The sequence below is a fragment of the Artemia sp. Qi Xiang Cuo genome, chromosome 3 (assembly GCF_049724085.1).
Source record: "Artemia sp. Qi Xiang Cuo chromosome 3, ASM4972408v1, whole genome shotgun sequence".
In the NCBI taxonomy this organism is placed as follows: Eukaryota; Metazoa; Arthropoda; class Branchiopoda; order Anostraca; family Artemiidae; genus Artemia; species Artemia sp. Qi Xiang Cuo.
Window position 1 is genome coordinate 30,441,169 of NC_142796.1, and position 21,739 is coordinate 30,462,907.

Genomic DNA, 21,739 nt, shown 5'->3' on the forward strand with positions numbered 1-21,739 from the left:
TTGTATTTTAGCTTTGCTGTACTTGAACTGGAGAGATTGAATTTGTTATTCTAAAAACATATCTTTTTACGGGATGGTCGCCCAAAACTGATTTAAAGCTTTTGTTTTTGCTGGAATTAGCGTTCGAGAACTTATTGTACGTTTTGGGTTTATTCCTGCGCAATCCATGTTCAAAATGAGGCCTTTTTTGCTAATATATCACGATCAAATCGTTAGCTCCATTTGAAACTTTTCAATTCGATAGTATAAACATATAGCGGCTTCAGATAGTTTATTGTTCCTACTACCCACAACAGAACAAGCTTATAAAACGCATTGGCTTTTCAGAATGTGGCTTTTAACGAAAAAAATTTTTTTCTTTTTTTTACCATTAGCTACTGATGTGCTTATGTTTGTAGACTTTGTAGTGCCAATATAGTCAAGTCTCCTTATTCCAGAGGAAGTCCCGTTTTTGTTCTGAGTCAGTCAATTTGTGATTTGATGCACTTAAAGCATTCGTGCATGTAGTAAACATGATTGGAACTATAAGTAAACGGCCAGGTGGACTTAACATTTTTTTTTCAACGTTTTAAGAGCCTATGTATTTGATGAATAAGCTGGCCATTTCTCAGAGAAGCGTTTTTTGGTAAACATTTTTGATTAGCAGGTGTGTACGCTTAAAGAAGAAAATCTGTTAGGGTAAGATATAAAATAAACATGCTCAGTGACATTGGATGACCTATAAAATTAATAACAAGTATTCTCATAAAACCTAATATTACAAATGTTTAGTTTTATTACGTCAAACGCCTCAATTTCCATAATTTAGCGTGAAAAATGCTTAAAATGAGCGGAAAAAAATTTCTAGGCTGGAAGATGGCGTAAAATACACCCATATTATTCAAGAACGGCTGTATTTAACGTGGAAATTGCCACTTCTGTTCAGCACTTCATTCTTTTGGCCTCAAGCTTGCGGGTGGCTCAGTTGGTAATTCAAAATTTGTTCAAGTGCTAAATACACGTCACTCACTAGGTCAGTTTTTATTCTAAGTCAAAGTTTTATTACCTGTTTTTTTACAGTGTTTAACTGGTTGCTATAGGGAAAACATCTTGATTGCACCAAGAAAGCTACCTTTGTAAGTGATATGTGTTCCAGGCTTCAGTCTATATAATATCCTTAAACCGTAGTTCAAGCATCAGCAGGGCTACCATCACATCTCCTTTAAAGAACCTGAAGGTCAAGCAAAAACGTGAAAATTAGAAGTACCTTTCTCATTTTCAGGGAGGGGGGATCCCTATACATACATTAAAAGCGTAAGTTTTTTGGTCTTCTGTATTATACCAAACACACTCAAGAAGTGAAGTTAGTTTAATCATAATGAAATGTACCAAAACATGATGAAAATATAATTCTTAGTTTATATAAAAATATAATTTGAGCTATATATTTGCACATTAGGGGTGTGGGTAGAGTAAACTAACCTTACCACCCCTCCCCCCTAATGTGCAAATATATAGCCCAAATTATACAATTGGAATGCACTCTGTCACCCGTTATTTGTCCTTATGGCTATGAAACCGGTTTTCTCAGATCTTACATTCAGCAAGCTTCTCAACTGTGTTTAGTATAATACATAAGTACCGTTTTTTTTTTTTTCTCGCCTTTAGATTATTAAATAATATCAGAAGAGTTGCTGGCTCATAACTGCAAAAAATCCCCCATCCAGCATTCCAGCCAGTCCTCGGACATATCTTGAAGTATTAAATAGGTTTTCCTTGCCTTGGCGTGTGAGCAGCTCAGTAAATCCATGCAAATTTACTCAGTAAGTTAAAACCTAAAACGCCATTAGGGCTGCTATACCATTTTTCTAAAAATCGTAACGCCGGTTAAAGTATATATACATTCATAGGGACCTTCCTCTTCTTTTTAATAAAATACTCAAGCTCTTGTTCGAAAGTCATCATGGTACTCAGTATATTTCTTTTAAAATTTATCCCTAAGCCACCCAGAAATAAATGTTTTTTGAAACGATTTTCTATTTTCTTAGGGAGGGGACTGCCACTGGGCGTATTTTAGAAGTAAAAGTCGATAAGGCTATACTTTGTGTCCTACCAGAGTATTGTTTTTCTTCCCTGTGTTTAAGTGTCTTATTAAGACCATTTGACCAAGATCTTTTAATTTCTCTAAAGGTTCTAACGCAGATTCAATTTATGAAGTTTAGCTACCCATGGCTAATACGCTGGCGAATGCTATTCATATCAGTCATTAGCTCATATCTAATTTTTTCCTCTGCTTTTGTCAACTGTCAAGAAGTCGAAGTGTTTTTTATTTTCATAATCTCATCACAGTTTATTTCAATAGAAGCCTACAAACGAGATCCAAAACGAACCGAAATCGCCACAGTCAGTAGTAGGACAAACGTTGCCAAATCCATCTAAAAGTCATAACGTCATTTCGCTTTGCTGAAAACAATGTTTATTTCGATCTTTACGTCAAAGTTTCATCAAAGTATCGAAAATAGTATCAAAGTAAAGAAAGTATCAAACTGTATGACTGCCCCTTCCATATAAACCAAACATGCACCCGGTCCTTAACTTACAAACCTTTCTGCCGGATTTTGTCAACCCTATAGGCATTGTTATATTATAACAATGGGGGGGGGGCTAGTTGCCCTCCGATCACATTTGACTCTTAAAGAGGGAACTAGAACCTTCAATTTCCAATCAAATAAGCCTCCGACGGAGTTTATACAACCACTCCTTCTATAAAAACCCTATATGCTCCCGGGGCATAACTTACAATCCTTGCCCCGGGCTCTGGGGTTTGTTTCAACCCGGGAGGCATTGTTATATGATATTTGGACAATTTTGAACAAAATGACTATCTAGAAATTTCAATGGGATTTGTTTGGGCAAAAGAAGGCGTGTTGGGGGAGGTACTAGTTGCCCTCCGGTCACTTTTGACTCTAAAAAGGGAACTACAACTTTCAATTATCAATCAAATGATCCTCCTCCAAAGTTTATACAACCACCTCTTCCATAAAAACCGTGTATGCCCCCAGGGCATAACTTACAACAATTTCCCATGGGCTCTGGGGGGGATGTGTCGCCCTGAAGTTTCTGTTATCTGATTTTGACTATTTTGAACCAAATGGTATTCTCAAAATTTCGATCGGATGCATCTGGGGAAATGGGGGTGTGGGTGGGGAGGGACTAGTTGCTTTCCGATGGCTTTTGACTCTTAAAAGGCCACTAGAACATCTGATATTTAATCGAGCGAGTGCGAGTTTCATAAAAAAAATCGTTTATGCCCCCAGGGCATAACTTGCAATTCTTATCAACGTGCTCTGAGGAGTAGTATCAACCCCGAAGGCCCCGAAGGCAACACTATAGCGTTGCCTCTGATTACAGAGTGGTTTACAAGTATTACGGACATTTACTGATTATGTAGAATAGCTTATTTAGATTTTTTTTTTTTCAGGAGTCCAACAATGGCTGGTGGCTTGTTTGCAATAGATCGTAATTACTTTTGGGAAGTTGGATCTTATGATGAAGGAATGGATGTTTGGGGTGGTGAAAACCTCGAAATGTCCTTTAGAGTAAGTATTATGCTAGAGTGAAAGATCGACTTTTGGGCGGCTATAAATATTAAGTATTCTCGCACATTTCGTAGTATTCAAATTGTATATTCAGTAAGGAAAAGATTTGTTAATGAAAGGAATAAGCCTAAGGAGGATTTTTGTAAGATTTTTTGTAAGAGAGTATAGTTGGAAATATTTTTAAGAGAGATTAATTATATTTTTAAAAGAATATAGAAGAGAAAGGATTTGGTAAGCAGTACTTGGTATATGAGGTGGAGGGAAAACAGTGTAAATAGTGAGTTGACGAGTTAATTTAACTGGAACCCTTGAGAGAAGAAAACTTGAATTTTCTCTAGGATATGTTTAGTGGACAAAATGCAAGGACATACAGTCGATCAACTGGTTGTTTGTCTGGTTAAAGAACTTTTTGCGCGCTCATTAATTCTTTAATTACTATGTCTAACTCTTTGACGAGTTAACTTAACTATGGGTCTTTTGAGAGAAGACAGCTTGCATTAATTCTCTGTTGGACATGTTCAGCGCTTGAAGTGCAAGGATATACATTCGATCAAGTGGTTATTTGTCTGGGTAAGGAACTTTTTGCGCGCTCGTTAACTCTTTAATTACTATGTCAAACTCTTTGAGGAGTTAACTTAACTATGGGTCTTTTGAGAGAAGACAGCTTGAATTAATTCTCTGTTGGACATGTTCAGCGCTTAAAGTGCAAGGATTTACATTCGATCAAGTGGTTATTTGTCTGGGTAAGGAACTTTTTGCGCGCTCGTTAACTCTTTAATTACTATGTCTAACTCTTTGACGAGTTAACTTAACTATGGGTCTTTTGAGAGAAGACAGCTTGCATTAATTCTCTGTTGGACATGTTCAGCGCTTAAAGTGCAAGGATATACATTCGAACAAGTGGTTATATGTCTGGGTAAGGAACTTTTTGCGCGCTCGTTAACTCTTTAATTACTATGTCTAACTCTTTGAGGAGTTAACTTAACTATGGGTCTTTTGAGAGAAGACAGCTTGCATTAATTCTCTGTTGGACATGTTCAGCGCTTAAAGTGGAAAGATATACATTTGATCAATTGGTTATATTTCTGGGTAATGAAGTTTTTGCGCGCTCGTTAACTCTTTAATTACTATGTCTAACTCTTTGAGGAGTTAACTTAACTATGGGTCTTTTGAGAGAAGACAACTTGCATTAATTCTCTATTGGACATGTTCAGCGCTTAAAGTGCAAAGATTTACATTCGAACAAGTGGTTATATTTCTGGGCAATGAAGTTTTTTCGCGCTCATTTACTCTTTAATTACTATGTCTAACTCTTTGAGGAGTTAATTTAACTATGGGTCTTTTGAGAGAAGACAACTTGCATTAATTCTCTATTGGACATGTTCAGCGCTTAAAGTGGAAAGATATACATTCGAACAAGTGGTTATATTTCTGGGCAATGAAGTTTTTTCGCGCTCGTTTACTCTTTAATTACTATGTCTAACTCTTTGAGGAGTTAATTTAACTATGGGTCTTTTGAGAGAAGACAACTTGCATTAATTCTCTATTGGACATGTTCAGCGCTTAAAGTGCAAGGATTTACATTCGAACAAGTGGTTATTTTTCTGGGTAAGGAACTTTTTGCGCGCTCGTTAACTCTTTAATTACTATGTCTAACTCTTTGAGGAGTTAACTTAACTATGGGTCTTTTGAGAGAAGACAGCTTGCATTAATTCTCTGTTGGACATGTTCAGCGCTTAAAGTGGAAAGATTTACATTAGATCAAGTGGTTATTTTTCTGGGCAATGAACTTTTTGCGCGCTCGTTAACTCTTTAATTACTATGTCTAACTCTTTGAGGAGTTAACTTAAGTATGGGTCTTTTTAGAGAAGACAACTTTAAATAATTCTATATTTGAAATGTTAATCGCTTGAAGTGGACAGATATAAATTCGAACAATTGGGGATATTTCTGGGCAAGGAACTTTTTGCGCGCTCGTTAACTCTTTAATTACTATGTCCAACTCTTTGAGGAGTTAACTTAAGTATGGGTCTTTTGAGAGAAGACAGCTTGCATTAATTCTCTGTTGGACATGTTCAGCGCTTAAAGTGCAAGGATATACATTCGATCAAGTGGTTATTTGTCTGGGTAATGAACTTTTTTCGCGCTCATTAACTCTTTAATTACTATGTCTAACTCTTTGACGAGTTAATTTAACTATGGGTCTTTTGAGAGAAGACAGCTTGCATTAATTCTCTGTTGGACATGTTCAGCGCTTAAAGTGCAAAGATTTACATTCGATCAAGTGGTTATATGTCTGGGCAATGAACTTTTTGCGCTCTCGTTAACTCTTTAATTACTATGTCTAACTCTTTGACGAGTTAACTTAACTATGGGTCTTTTGAGAGAATACAACTTGCATTAATTCTCTGTTGGACATGTTCAGCGCTTAAAGTGCAAAGATATACATTCGAACAAGTGGTTATATGTCTGGGTAATGAAGTTTTTTCGCGCTCATTTACTCTTTAATTACTATGTCTAACTCTTTGAGGAGTTAACTTAACTATGGGTCTTTTGAGAGAAGACAACTTGCATTAATTCTCTGTTGGACATGTTCAGCGCTTAAAGTGCAAGGATATACATTAGATCAAGTGGTTATTTGTCTGGGTAATGAACTTTTTTCGCGCTCGTTAACTCTTTAATTACTATGTCTAACTCTTTGACGAGTTAATTTAACTATGGATCTTTGGATAGAAGATAACTTGCATTAATTTTCTGTTGGACATGTTCAGCGCATAAAATACGAGCATATACAGTTGATTAAGCGGTTATCTATTTTGGTAAGGATCTCCTTGGAAAAGGTCAAGCGTATGTTACACTGAGCCAAATGCGATAGCAAAATGAATGAACTTCTTGAGGCTTTGTGATTTCAGGGTGCAAGAATAGGTTTGAAAATTAATGTTAAGAAGACTAAGTCGCTAAGGCACTTCTTCTTAATAAGTGAAGGTAAGAAGGTGATGTTGGGTAACGGGAAGACGAATCAAGTGGACAGCTTCACTTACCTAGGTAGTGTTATTAAAGATAGTGGGTGCAGTGAAGATGTTAAAAGTAGAACAGCCAATGCCCAGGTTTTTTTTTTCAGAGTTGAAATTTTTTGGAAGTATAGTAAGATATGTCTGATAACCAAGAAAAGAGAATACTGGTGGCAACTTTTATGACAGTGTTCATTTATGGTTCTAAAGCGTGGGCGTTCCTAAAAAGGGAAGAGAATTTGCTACATTTTTTCCAGAGAAATTGCGTACGGATTGTTTTCGATTTTCCACTGAATGACTATATCTCAAAGAGTGTCTGCACGGAAAATGTGCCTCAATCTGACTTTATAGGGCTATAATGAGAGAAAGGTTGAGATTGCTAGGGCATGTTCAGCGGATGAAGGATGACATATTGCCAAAGATCGTCCTTGCAGGCCAACCGTCTAGAGCCAAACGAAAAGCAGGTCGTCCTCAAACGGCTAAAACTGAGACGAAAAAGGTGTCATCTTATAACTGTAAAGTATTTTTTATTTATTTTGTATTTGAGTGAAAAAAGCAGTGCTAGTGTATGACAGAACCCCTAAACAACCACGACACCTTATTCAGTGGTTTTTGGTGAGTAAATTAATTTAGATTTGATTAATTAAGATATTAGAGCTTTGAAGTTACGCTGGTTTAAACAACACGTGATCACTTTGGGAAAGTTGATACGGCAAGTTGGGGGCAGATTGATATAAGGCATTAACGCGCCCCTGCATAATCATTACGTTGATTCTATGTTTTTGGTTTCTGGTCATGGTGTGAACGTACAAGAGGAAGACGGATAGGCTCAAATACGAAATAAAAAAAAAAATTGCTTTGCAGTTATAAAATCACACCTTTTTCGTCACACATTAACTACCTGCTACATAACTGTGAAACTACCCATAAAGCTGCGCCACTGTACCGTGACTTGTTTTCAATCGCCCACTTGAGGCTGCACATGCGAAAAGGTTAGAAATAATCTTTTGTATAAACCTATCTTCGTCTCTACTAGCCTCGCTTACCCCTGATATTTACGCTTTACTGAAGCTTTTTACATGCTGGGTTTTTGTTGAGAGAATTGACGGAAAAAAACTATGAGAGCTGACTGTCTTCAACTAAACTATGTGGTTTCAGTTAATTTATTTATTTTATTTTATTTTTTACTGGAGGTGTTGAAATGTTTTCCTGTTTTGGCGTGTTTCCCCTACCTCACGTTGGGTTGAGACATCATTACGTGACTGTAATTGATCAACGGATGTTGACCCACTAGAGGAATTTTTTTCACTTTAAAAGAAGTTCCAGGTCTGTTCTTGGGCTTTGGCCCTGACTATTTTGGACTAAGAAAATGAAAGCCCAAGAATTTCTCTTTTTTAGATTTGGATGTGTGGCGGTACCTTAGAGACAATTCCCTGTTCAAGAGTGGGACACATTTTCCGATCATTCCATCCATATTCTTTTCCAGGAAACAAAGACACGCATGGATTAAATACAGCTAGAATGGCGGAAGTTTGGATGGATGACTATAAAAGATTATTTTATATGCATCGACCAGAACTAAAGGTAAGGTCTCAGCTATGTGATTTGTTTCCATTTGAAATGTAAGTCTGAAAATTCATGAAAGAAAAGAGGCCTGGGATTAGTCCCGATCTAGGGGTTGCTCCTCAACCCCATCAGCTCTATAGCCCCCAGGAACCTCCTTAAAGGCATGAAAGTCATTTGGGCGCTACTTAAATTTAAAAGATAGATTAAAAAATTGACAACTGAGATATATTCTTTTAAGACACTGCTGAAAACACTATTCGTTTGAAATAGTAAAACTACGCTGACTATCACAAAGGTATTACTCCCCCTGAAACTGGGACGCTCAAAATATAGTTCTTTAATACTATTAATTGGCTAGGTCAGGATTTTCAATCAAATGGAATGGCCCCTTTTGGGGAAAATTGTAGTTTGGTGCCACAAAATTGCAAAAAATGTCACTTTACCGAGGCAAATTTTTCTGGCCGAAACTTTCAAAATTTTTCTAATGAGCCCTCATTTAATTGTTTAGGACAGTGGTTGGAAAACTTATTAGCCTAAGAGCCAAATATGAACATTACAATAATTTTTAAGGAATTAGGAGCCAAATCTGCTTGTTTAGTGAAGTTTTTTCCACTAAATTAGTAATACACTAAATAAAACTAAATTGCATACTTATTAAATGTTTATTAATACGAATAATATGTATTCATCTCTTTGTGAGGTTTGAGTCAGTCAGGTTTGTATAATGTTGTTCGAATTTTCGACATGATTCCAAGTTCTCATCATTAAGACGACTTGTCAGTTTATTCTTGATAATGTTCATGCTTGAAAAAGAATTGTCTGCATATAGATACAAAGCTGGAAAGGGAAAGGACAAAGGCAAGCTGGTCGTGAAATTCAGGAAGGCTGAAATTCCAAACGTTGAAACTGCTCATGTCTTCCTTTTCCAGGGCATTCAAAAAAGACCACTTTTGTTGTGAACTAAGATCCCATTTTTCCTTCTCAAATATTTCCAACTTTAAGCTCAAGTCTGCAAAGTCCCCTGGGGAAGACTGAATTGTGGCTGAAATGATTAAATGCTCAATGGCTGCATGCATAACTAAGTGGACCACGTTGTGCTCTAGAATTTGGAGAACGTAAGAATTCCCTTAGGATTGGACAAAAACCACTCTCGCCAAAATATTCTAAAAAGACCACTCTACAAAGTACGAAAACTTGAGAGGTATCAGCCTCGCGTCTACGCCATGCGAACTTTTGGCGACTATACTCTTTAACAGAATCCAACCAGGGTTTAAACAGAATCTCTAATAGAAGCAGCATTGATTCTGGTCGCACCCATCATGTATCGATTTGGTTTTTACTCTTAGGATGCTGCTGGAAGAAACAAATAAATGATATAATAAAAAGTAGTTGGTCCTTATAGACTTCGAGGGAGCTTTCAGCTTGGTAGATGGCCAAACGCTTGGAAGGTTCTCCAATACTACGGTATTCCTGATAAGCTCCTGATAATCATTGAAGCCTTCTACAAAGACACAGAATGCTGCGTGAAGACAAGTGACATCGCTGACGGTATCATTCTCCTAGAGTCTTGCAAATAAAAGCTCCAGCATTACCTCAACCAACTCAGGGACGCTGCCGAACCTTTTGGTCTTAAGATAAATACCAACGAAACAAAAAGTATGGCGAACACTGGATCTCCACTCGACCTACGCGGCAATAAACAGACGATAGAGCAAGTCTTGGAGTTTAAGTACTTAGGAAGAACCATCCACAATTCAGGATTATGTCAGCGAGAAGTCAAACTAAAAATCGGTCCGGCAAATACCTATTTAAAGAAATTGCCTCAAATTTTCTAAAGCCAATGGCACTCTCTCCCAAGCTGAGGCTGCTCAACAACAACAGCTTCTTAACGCTTTGGAACAGTTCAGAAACTTAGTTTATAGATTAAACACTTGACAAAAAACTCCTCACGTTCGAAAACATGTGCTTAAGGCGTATTCTTAATATCCACTGGTCCCAAAAATTAACAAACGCTACTATACGACAGAAGACATCTCAGCCCCTGGTAACCAAAGTGATCAAATATAGGAAGTGGAGATACCTCGGTCATGTGATCCTCATGTCCAAAACTCGACTACCAAAGGTCATCCTTCAGTGGCAGCCACGTGGTACCAGAAGAAGAGGACGCCCCAAAAATACCCTACGACGCAGTTACCGGGCTGACCTCACAAACCTCAATGCCTCAATCCAACCTGGATGGGAAGATGTCTGGGCGGTCGCAGCAATGAGAGATGACTGGTGACTCTTCTTGGATGCCCTAAGCGCCTCTGGGGGCACAGGAGGATCTAAGGTCTAAGGCAAGGTAATATTTCCGACTCAACACAAAAATGTTCGAATTTAGAGTGCCAATTCTGCTTGTTTTTTTTTAAATCCAGCAACTGTATTTTAAGGCTAACAATGCCAATTTCAAAAGCAGTAAATTTCATCCCGGTTATCGTAGCAATAAGAGAATTTTTGACAAAAGCTAAAGCTCTCTGCTTTTTTCAAGTTCCTGAAACCTACTGAAAAATGCTTCCCTAATATTTGAAATTATTGCTTTAAAATGGTGTTTACCAATAGAGGAATTATTTTCTTTGCGATGCTCGGAAAGTCAAACAACATTTCCTTTCAAATCCTGAGCAAAAATGGATATTTTTTTTTCCAATGTTTTTGGTTCTTCTAACACCAAAGATATTGAGTTTTCTTTCCCTTGTAGTTTACGATTAAACTGATTTAGGTGAGATGTAACATCTACCATGACAGAAAAGTTTTTGATCTACTGATCGTCTGTTAGTTTTGAACAGTGAACGCCTCTCTCAAGGAGAAATGCATTAAGTTCTGGAAAATGGGACGTGACACGTTTCAAAAAGTCCCCTCTTGATAACCAACGTACTTTGTTATGAAGCAGAAGTTCTGCGTACTCACTCTTCATTTCAAATAAGAATTGTTTGAATTGGCGATGATTTAGAGCTTTAGCTAAAATTGAGTTGATAATGGTAGGCTAATCATTAATCCCAAAATTTATAGATTTCTTCCAGAAATGTTTGCACACGAAGCGCTTCTTGATGTGGTAAACAAGTATCTCGTGATTAATTTTTTCTTTCAAAATAGCAATAAACCCTTTTTCTTACGCCGATCGTACTTCTGCCCCCATCTGCTGAAATCGACTTAATTTTATCCAGGGAGATATGATGCTTATCCATACACTCAATTACAGCACTTATGATATCATCTCACGGGTCTTACCTATTAGTGGTAATAATCCTATAAAAGTTCTTCTTTACGGCCTGAATGAGGCATAAATCGTACAAAAAGTGAAACTTGTGCTATATCATTTATGTCACAAGACTTGTCATCTGCTATTGATAAAGCCAAAACAAATTTTAGATATTCGATATACTGTGGATTTATTTTTGAACAAATTTTAAATGTTCTATGTTTGATGTTATTTCTGGGCGGTATTTTATCAAAAGTGGTGTTCCGCAGGGTTCTGTTCTAGATCCACTGTTTTATCTTATTTATGTTGATACGATGAGATTCTACATGCCGGGTGCTTGTCTTATTTCGTTTGCAGATGATACTGCTCTTACTTTTTCTAGTCATTCTGTTGAATCTTTAATAGAAAAGGTTAATAGTATAATGGCCCAACTTTATATATTCACTAGCCATATCCTTTTATCAGTAAATGGGAGTAAAACTAATTTTATGGTGTATAGTAGAGTGGGAATACCAATTGATGCTTGTGGAAAAATTTTATTTCCCAATAAAATTTTACTTCTTTTATATCCTGCAATAGTTAGTCCTTATATCTTATATGGTTGTGTATTTGGGCTATTATAAACGTATCAAATTTTACAAAATAAAGTGGAGAGAATAATTGAAAAATAATGTGAAAGTTTTTAATGATGCAGAGACGTGCTACAGAAAGTTAAGAGTGATGAATGTCGGACAGCTCAGGGATTTACAATTGTCTTTCAATACCATTTGGAATTGAATTAAACTTTATCAACAAAAGAAAAAGAAACAATACACAATTTAATCACTTGACAAGTAGATATACATTCTTTGAGCTATTTAATTAGATTTATTGATATTGATTGTTGTAGTCGTTCGTCCTCGGAGCTTTGTTTCTTCTTGGACGGGTACTTGTCAAGTGATTAAATTGTGTATTGTTTTTTTTTCTTTTTTTTTGTTAATAAAGTTTGATTCAATTCAAAATGGTATTGAAAGACAATTGTAACTCTAATTCTTTTCAAAATATTTGCTTTGTTCTTAAAATCTATTAATTTAATAAAAAAAATTAATTTATCAAAATAAGATGCAACTTTTTCTCACCAAGTTTTTTTTTTAAAAATATCATTGCACCTTCCGTGGTTATTTGTGCCAGAGCCACACTTAAGGTACCAAAGAGCCACATGCGGCTCCAGAGCCGCACTTTGCCGACCACTGGTCTAGGATTATTGATTCAGCACGATTACCCGTGAAAAAAAATACAACAAATAAACAGGATCTGTGATCTTTCCTCTGGGAATGAAAAATGCACAATTCTACATTTTGGTAAATAGGAGCTTGAATCATCTGTATCCTCTCTGATATGCTGAATTTGAGACTGTGATTTTTATCTATATCATTTGCCTTTTTGGGGGTATTTTCTCTCTTTTTTCAGAAACAAGTTAAGTTTTCTTAGGCTAGTAGCTTTTTGATGGAAGCTTTTGAATTAAGATCTCGTAGATTTTGAATTTTACATATTTGGAATCAGCATAAAAATCATATTCAATTGATATATTTTAATAGTTATCCAACCTCCTTTTTCTATAATTTTGGTTACTATTGGCCTGATTTTCTCTTTACTTACATTTCGGTACCACGAAATGTTCGATGATTTGTAATAAATCTATTACCAATGTCAACTTGTTTAACTTTCATAAACCCCTTCTAATCGTAACAAAAAACAAAAAACAAAATATCGAAAGTTTTTGCTGAATAAAAACTGAAATAATGACGTCACTTGAGGACCTAAGGCTTGAGTTGCCGGGGAGAAACAGGAAGCAACAGAGAAGCGACCTTTTATGGTTGAAGTGGCATCTGCAACCCAGTAAAAGACGAACACGTAAAGGACACCCGTAATAACCATAAAAAGCACAAAACTCCCTAAAAGTGGTGTTGAATCGAAACGAAAAGTTTACCGTGGAATCGTCTTGGCTGAAACCCCTATACAGGAAACTTACAGTCTCTTGGCTTGAACAAGGAGGAAAATTACTTTTTTGCTTGATTACTAACTAAGAGCCTACGGAAATATCCAAATTTTGCTTTTGATATTCCCCATTACACTCTGTGCATTATTATCTGATTGTCCATGATCTGAGGAACTTGCAAAAAAAGTCCGAAGAGCTAGGCCAAGTACAAGAAAAGAGAAAACCGTAACGATTTAGATTATCACCCTTAAAAAAGGTTTCGCGTGTTCATCTTTGCGTGAAACCCTTTAGATCAGCTAAAACTATGTTGGAAACGAAAAGTTTTCATATAGTTTTTCAGTCTCATTTCAGCAGAAAACCATTGATGTGCAATTATGTTCTTTAGACTTATTCTTTCTTTATAATTTTCTTTTAAGCACTTAGTAACTAAATCTTTGACGGCGTCGCTTAATTCTCTAGTTTCCAACAATTTTTTCATGGCCTTTTTCTTTTGAAAAATATTTTTGTCTTTTGTTTTAAATCGTTCTTCGATTAAAAGGTCAACTAATAACATTCCTAGCGCCCAAACAGAGGCTGGTTCATGTTGATATATTTTTTCCTCGATAAATTCTGGTGGGTGAAAAAGTTGCGTGCCGTGACAACCTTGGGCCAGATCAGTTTTAATAAAAGTTGCAGACCCAAAGTCGATAAGTTTAACCGTATTTGTCTTATTGCTTTTCTCGTAAATGATAACATTTTCGCTTTTAATATCCCTATGCACAATATCCAAATAGTGCATTTTTATTACTGCTACTACAATCTGTGAGAAAATAAATCGAGCTTGTGTCTCAGAATTTATTTTGCCCGATGTAATAAATTGCCATAGATTTTCTGATGGTTCCACATAAGGTGTTATCAACCAGTAGTCGTGACCCATGTCATAAACGTCAAGCAAATCTATGCAGCCACTTACATTTTTTTATCGGCGCATTATTTCTGCTTCTAAAGGAATGTAACCTCCCTTTTTAAGTGGATAAAACCGCAAGACATTTGACCTTGGAATAATCTTAATTGCAACTTTTTTGTTAGAGGCTTTGTTTATACCGAGACGAATGCTACCGAAAGAACCCCCTTTTAAATATTCATTAGATAACTGATACTTCTGGTTGAACTCTATGGAGTCAAGAGAAATCTCATAAAGCTTTTTCTCATATACACTGTTTTTGGTGATAACTGTAACCATCACGTCTTTAGTAGTTGCGTCAGGAAAGCTTGATGCTGAGCTTGATCCGTCTGACTTTTCATCGTTAGTGCCACTAGAATTTGATAAGCTCTCCTCCTCAGAACTATTAGATTCACTTTGTGTTGTGTTTTTATTGTGTTTTAAAAATATGGGCATGCTTTTCGAATAGTTAAGGACACAGGAAGAGTTAGATAGTGTTTTATTCTCAAATGACAGGAGTACTTCTACAACTAGTGCTCTAGTTTTCTTGTTGTACTTATCCATTGTATATCTATTGATATATATATAATGATTCTTATCTATAAATAGTTTTGCATTTTTTCGTTATGTCTTAAAATGGGATAAGGAGGATTATTTATCTGCAAAAACTAGGGATTGACACCGATTTCAACTTAACATTCGATCGCTCCTCCCCAAAAGGTTGATAAGGTGACTTATGTAAAAAAAGAAACCGGCGATAATCTTGCCACCATTTAAAAATTGCACATAAGCGATAAAATTAAGGGATTTTGCACTGTATAGCTGAGAAGAGTCCAACACTATTGATAGTATTTGAATTTCTCATCGTGATCGAGAGTGAAGAAGTAGATACGTCTAAAGATTATAGCAACTTCTAGTTGAAGTGATGAATGGACTACCATGTTTGATGAAAAACAAGTATGTCAGGAAACCTTGTTCTCAGATATTCACGATTTAATGGACGTGTCAAGCTTTTCTTTCTTCAACTATGTTTTCATTATTTGCTTTATTTCATTATTTGCTTTATTATTTGCATTATTTACAAGCTTTTCTTCCTTGCTGTTTTCATTATTAAGCTGAAACTAAAAAAAAAACAGGTTTTAAAATGTATATGCATGCAAGCAAGAAACACAGGCGCCGGTTTCAGGCCTTGTAGGTCTGTCTGTGGTGGCCCAAAGAATTATTCTCTGCTTGGTAATGCGGGCTGCAGGGTCTGATCCCAGCTGGCTTAGGACCGACGCAATAACCATTTTAGTCAAGAAGCGCTGTTATCCATAGATTGAGATACTGTCTGGTGACAAATGTTTCCCTCGTAACATGTTTTTAAGAATAGTAATTTTTATGCACATCCAACGGAATGTTGATGAGATTTTTTTTTTCTTTGGGAATTTTGAAAGAGAGTCTGAAACCTCTCAAAAACGGTGTCCTATTGAAGCAAAAGTGCACTGTTGACACTGTCATTGTCAAAACGCTTACCTGGAAGTTTAAAGCTCCCACCTTAAACAACAAGCAAAATCACATTTGTGCCATGACTAGTCATGACGATATTCAAAGAGCACCCACTACAGGCAGAACCGAATCAAAGCATTAGGAAAAAGCATCGGTAGCGAAGAAAATAAGGACTGATAACTCCATGAAGTGATGTGAAGAAGATTTTAAGAAAGGCTTTAGATTAAAAGTCGTATCTGGAAGCTGTGGGGTTTAGCAAAATTGACGAACTTACTCCTGGACCTAGTGTGTGTAGTAGTGACGAATAACTATCAACCCTCTCGTTGCCGCTTCTCAAAGCGTTTCTAGTTTCTTTCGGCATTCTCTTTCTGTCATTTCCTCAAGAAATGCTTCACCTTCACAAAGATCAGCTAGAAATGGAAATTTTTTTGCACTTGGCAATTTATTTTTAAATGCTTTTTGTTGGTTATTATGGACCGTGGTTTTTCTTTATTAGGTTGCAGCCACCGCATCAACCACGATATGATGCAAATCCGGGCCAATTCTGTAGAAGCATGACATGGTGAATGCTATAAGCTATTATGAAATCCTAATTTGAAGAAAGTTATCAGAATAATTTGAAGTTCCAAACGCATGGGACTCTGCAAGTTCAAAAAATCTTGAAGAACGAAGCCTGTGCCTGCTACGTTTCTCGACAACAAAAAGCACCAATAGCCAATACCGGTGTGCTACATTTCATCTAACCGTCACAAGCACTAAACGTCATTTCGTCAACAAGGAAAATCCGTCAGAACATCGAAACGTCAGGACATCGACACGTCATGACATCGACAGCCACAATCCGTCAGGTCGACGTCAACATCGACACGTCAGTTCATCGACAGTCACAATTTTGTCGGCATTCCTCTCTGTCATTTCCTCAAGAAATACTTCACCTTTACAAAGATCAGCTAGAAATGGAAATTTTTTTGCACTTGGCAATTTATTTTTAAATACTTTTTGTTGGTTATTATGGACCGCGGTTTTTCTTTATTAGGTTGCAGCTTCCGCATCAACCACGATATGATGCAAATCCGGGCCAATTCTTTAGAAGTATGACATGGTGAATGCTATAAGCTATTATGAAATCCTAATTTGAAGAAAGTTTTCAGAATAATTTGAAGTTCCAAACGCATGGGAATCTGCAAGTTCAAAAAACCTTGAAGAACGAAGCCTGTGCCTGTTTCGTTTCTCGACAACAAAAAGCACCAATACCCAATACCGGTGTGCTACATTTCATCTAACCGTCACAAGCACTAAACGACATTTCGTCAGCAAGGAAAATCCGTCAGAACATCGGCACGTCAGGACATCGACAGTCACAATCGCTACCCGTCAGAACGTCGACAGTCATAACATCGACACATCAGTTCATTGACAGCCACAATCGCTACCCGCCAGAACGTCGACAGTCATGACATCGACTCGTCATAACATCTAAAAAAATTAGATGTCATGACGTGTCGATGCTATGACTGTCGACGTTCTGACGGTCAGTGGTTCTGACGGATTTTCGCTATGTAAAAAAAATTATAATAGTAATAAGTATATAATAGTTTAGAAACAAATTTTGACTATATATTTGGACATCAGGGGATGGGGTAAAGCATAGCACATATTAAATACGTAACCTAACCTAGGTACCCTGCCCCCTTAAACCCCAAAAAACTAAAGTTTTAAAATTTTAGATGTTATGAAAAATTTTTAGATGTTATACCTGTCGACGTTCTGACGGTTAGTGGTTCTGACGGATTTTCGTTATGAAAAAATTGATGTTATGACATGTCGATGTTATGACGGTCGACGTTCTGACGGGTAGCGATTGTGACTGTCGATGTTCTGACGATTTTGTCGTTGTTATGACGGATTTTGTCGATGTTCTGACGTGTTGTGTCCTGACGCCTTCCCCCCCATACCAAAGACGAAAAGCCTAAGATCAGATTCTATCAAGGTTTGGGTCTGACAACGCCTTGCCATCAGACCGAAAATTTTAATTTGTAGCAGAATTCTCTGACTGTTTGGGTTAAATATTATAAGGGAAGGGCGAATATAGTATTTTCAGTAGGATTCGAATTTTTGCGTAGTTATTCCGTAGACTCCGTAACTGTGTTCTCTTGTCCGTAGTCAAAAATCTTGTCCGTTAACAATTAAAGCAAAATAATTACTAGGAGAAAAGCTGGAAAATATTTTCGCACTATGCTTCGGTTATAAGACAATCAACAGCGAGCTTCATATATATATATATATATATATATATATATATATATATATATATATATATATATATATATATATATATATATATATATATATATATATATATATATATACAGGGATATATGCTATACAGGGGGCAAGGGCGCAGTTGCCCACCAATAATGGGGAGAAATAAATATATATATATATCCCATGCCCCTTGACTTTCCGGATGTGGACTCCTCTTGCCCCTCCCCTATAAAATACTAGAGATTCGCCCCTGCATACATACAAAACCTTCTGGAAGCTGAGTAGCAGGAACCAAAAAGTGAAGGTTGAGGAAGGGGCGGCCCCTTCCTCAACCAAATTTTTATTCATATAATAAATTATATGAATAATGATTTATTTTCATTTTAATTTGAATCTTGCTCATTACTTTCATTTGAAAAAACTCATTTTTTTATAATAATTAATCGTGAATCTGATATTTGTTGAGATTCTGAAGTCTAAAAGAAAAAACAAAGTAGGTAAATAGTATCATTATGTAATCATAATCAAACAAAATGCTATTCATGTTTTAAAACCTCTTCAATTTCTACCAGAGTTTGTATTGTGCGATCTCTTATCTTGATAATTGTAAGTTTGATTTTACTATTGCGATGTTATATTACAAAAGCAAAATACATTATTTTTATTAACCAAAGTGTGCTAAAAAAAAAAAAAAAAAAAAAATCAACAAGGTATAGCTTACATTTTTTCGTAAACTGCTTCCAGCATCCACCAGGTCGTACCAAAGCATATTTGTGATTATGGATGAGTTGGAAACCTGAGGCTAATGTTCGATTTAGGAGAGTCTAAAAGCAACCAAGCCCCCTCCGTAGTAGGATTACCTGTGAAGGCAGACAACTTCAGTATACCCCAAAAACAACAGCAAGGATACTAGCTTTTACTACCAATCAAGGTGGTTTAAAATCAGGCAACTCCTTCTAGTAGATATTGGCAAATGACACTATTTTTGGAATTCCCTCCCTTACTGTTAAAGATCCCTACTCTCTCCTCATCTACTCCTCTCTCCTACACGCCTCATCTATGAGTTGGACCGCACCTGTATTCATTCCATTCGGCTTGATTTACGCAAGCAATATTTTGGGGAATGTTTTCAAGATAAAAAACTCATGTGTGTACTAAAGTTTGACGTCTTATACGAGATAATCTCTGTTCGTTTTAAGCGTTCATCTAGCTCTTTATTTTTCCTTACAAAAAACTAAAAGATCTCTCAAGAGAGGCAAAAAATCCCATCCCCATTCTAGAACCTATAAAGACTAAAACAAGATATTTAGACAGCTTTATACTAATCTTCACTCCAATCCTTAACATCTCCAATACCTTTTAATGATTTCTTTTTTATACTCTTTACTCTTTTGACACTCTTGTTTTTTTTGTTTTTTTTTATGACTTATTTTATTATATGCCGTTTTATGACTAAATTTTTACCTTTAATGTATGACCTGTTTGATATGACATTATTTTAGCTACTTTAATATTTTTATTAACGGTTTAATTTTTATTTGTCTATATTTTGTCTGTTCATATTTCTTAAATGTTTTGGTGCCACTGATCCTAATTTCATTGATGTGCTTGTGATTGTTGTTGTTTACTTTATTTGTTTGTGTGACACGAACTTATATTCGGCGATTTATCGCTTGTGAAAAGTTTTAAAAATAAAGCCTTATTCTATTCTATATACCTTTCCAACCTGATCAAGACTTTGCAGTTTCCTTATTCATCATGGGCCCTACTTCCTGTCTATATACGCCATTTTTCCTGCCAGAATAAATAAATTTTATATCAGCTAATTTCTTATTTCTACCTCTGATATGAGTTTCTGAAACTCCTAATATGTCCAGTTAGAAGCGTCTAAATTCGTCAACAAAAATGTTGATGCGGTAGTTATTTTTTAACATTGTAACATTTTAAGCTGCAATGTTCATGTTCTTTAAATCATTTAAATTATTTTGACCTCGGGAAAGCTGTGGTCCCAGAACCAGTGCAGGACGAGGACTAAAGTATCTTCTCAAGTGTACACAAAGCGTTTAAGCCGGCTTAGAACCGGACAGCAAGAAGTCCCTAGACCTCCAGTTGAATGGAGCCTTTGTACAATCCTGGGTCCCTCTTGTTCACAACAAACTTGTCCAAACTTGGGGATACTCTTCATCAACAAGAGTCGAAATCCAGCACAACAATCTCGAGTCTATTACCTCTGATTCATTATATATTCATGCCTTTAAATATTATGCTACCATTGGGATAGTGGTAGCCTATTCATTTTTGAATACCACTAAGAATATTGCTACTATTTATACAAGATAAATAAGCCAAAGAAGAAATGACCAGAAATTGAACTAAAATAGTTTTCTGTAAGGAAAAGTAAAGAGCGAGATGAACGCTTAACACGAACAGAGATTATCAAACAGTTTGTGGTAACGAACTGTAAGTAAGGAGCGACCCGGCTCAATGGTAACCGAAACTCTAGAAAACGGTATTTTGATACAAATAGATACATCAAAAGAATCAGATTTTAACTCTGATTTCAAATATATAGGTTTCATCAAGTTTGATCTTAACCATCAAAAGTTACGTACCTTAAAAAATTTTGCTAATTTTAGCAAACAAGGAAACATATCCCCTAAAAGTTATAGAAATTTGAATAGAGTTTGATCGTTATATTAAGCGTACGATTGAACCGATCTGCAGAAAGTTTAAGCACTTATCTGTAAAAATGTAAAATTTTGCATTTTTTGCTTGAAGAAATATCACGGATGCGTTTTTTTTTGTTTTTGGTTTTGTTTTTTTTTTTTTGTTGTTTTTTTTTTTCTTTTTCCCAGAGGTGATCGTATCGACCCAGTGGTCCTAGAACATCCTAGAAGGGTTCATTGGAATGGAAAATAAAAGTTCTAGTGCCCTTTTTAAGTGACCAAAAAAAATGGAGGGCAACTAGGCCCCCTCCCATGCTCATTTTTTTCACAAAGTCACCCGATCAAAATTTTGAGATAGCCATTTTGTTCAGCATGTTCGAAATTTTTGTAAGTATGTCTTTTAGGATGACTTAATACCCCGAGGTTTCCGGGGGGAGTGCTGAAAGTTATGAACTTTACCCAATGTTAACATATAGTATTGGTTATTGGGAAATATACAGACGTTTTCAGGGGAGATTTTTTCTGGTAGTGGGGGGGTTAGTCTGTGGTTATGTGGGAGGATCTTTCCATGAAGGAAGTTTTCATGGGGGAAGGGACATTGCTATGAAGGGGACGCCGGACTTCCCAGCACTATTTTAAAAAAAAGATCAGAAATTAAATATAAAAAAACAAGTTTTTCAGCTGCAACAGCAGCAACATCAAAACTTTAAACGAACAGAAAATATTACACATATGATTGGGTTCACCCCCTAGTCAATACCTCGCTCTTTAAGCCAAAGATTTTTTAGTACTTTCATAAGAGCTATTTATTCTAATTAACGGCCCTTTTGATTAAGGGGTCATTTTTAAAGAATTGGAACAAAATTCGAACTTTAGCTTAAAGAGCAAGGTATTGACTGGGGGGCAAACCCCCTAATATACGTATTAAAAATATATGAATATAGAAGTTCGTTACGTAAGTTAATTCGTAAGTTACGTAATTTTATTACTAATAAAACGTTCGTAAATAAAATTAAATAAGTTTCGAGAA

At 36.1% G+C, this 21,739-nt stretch overlaps 1 protein-coding gene across 4 annotated transcripts in view; it reads left to right on the top strand.

The window, feature by feature from the left end:
- LOC148953991 (polypeptide N-acetylgalactosaminyltransferase 1-like) overlaps positions 1-21,739 on the top strand; it is a 137,000-nt gene that overhangs the window by 44,224 nt on the left and 71,037 nt on the right. For all 4 annotated transcript variants that reach the window (XM_089086878.1, XM_089086877.1, XM_089086879.1 and 1 more), the window contains exons 6-7: positions 3,461-3,578; positions 7,988-8,173. In XM_089086878.1, coding sequence (XP_088943004.1) covers positions 3,461-3,578; positions 7,988-8,173 — 304 coding nt within the window. The remainder of the gene's footprint in view (positions 1-3,460; positions 3,579-7,987; positions 8,174-21,739) is intronic.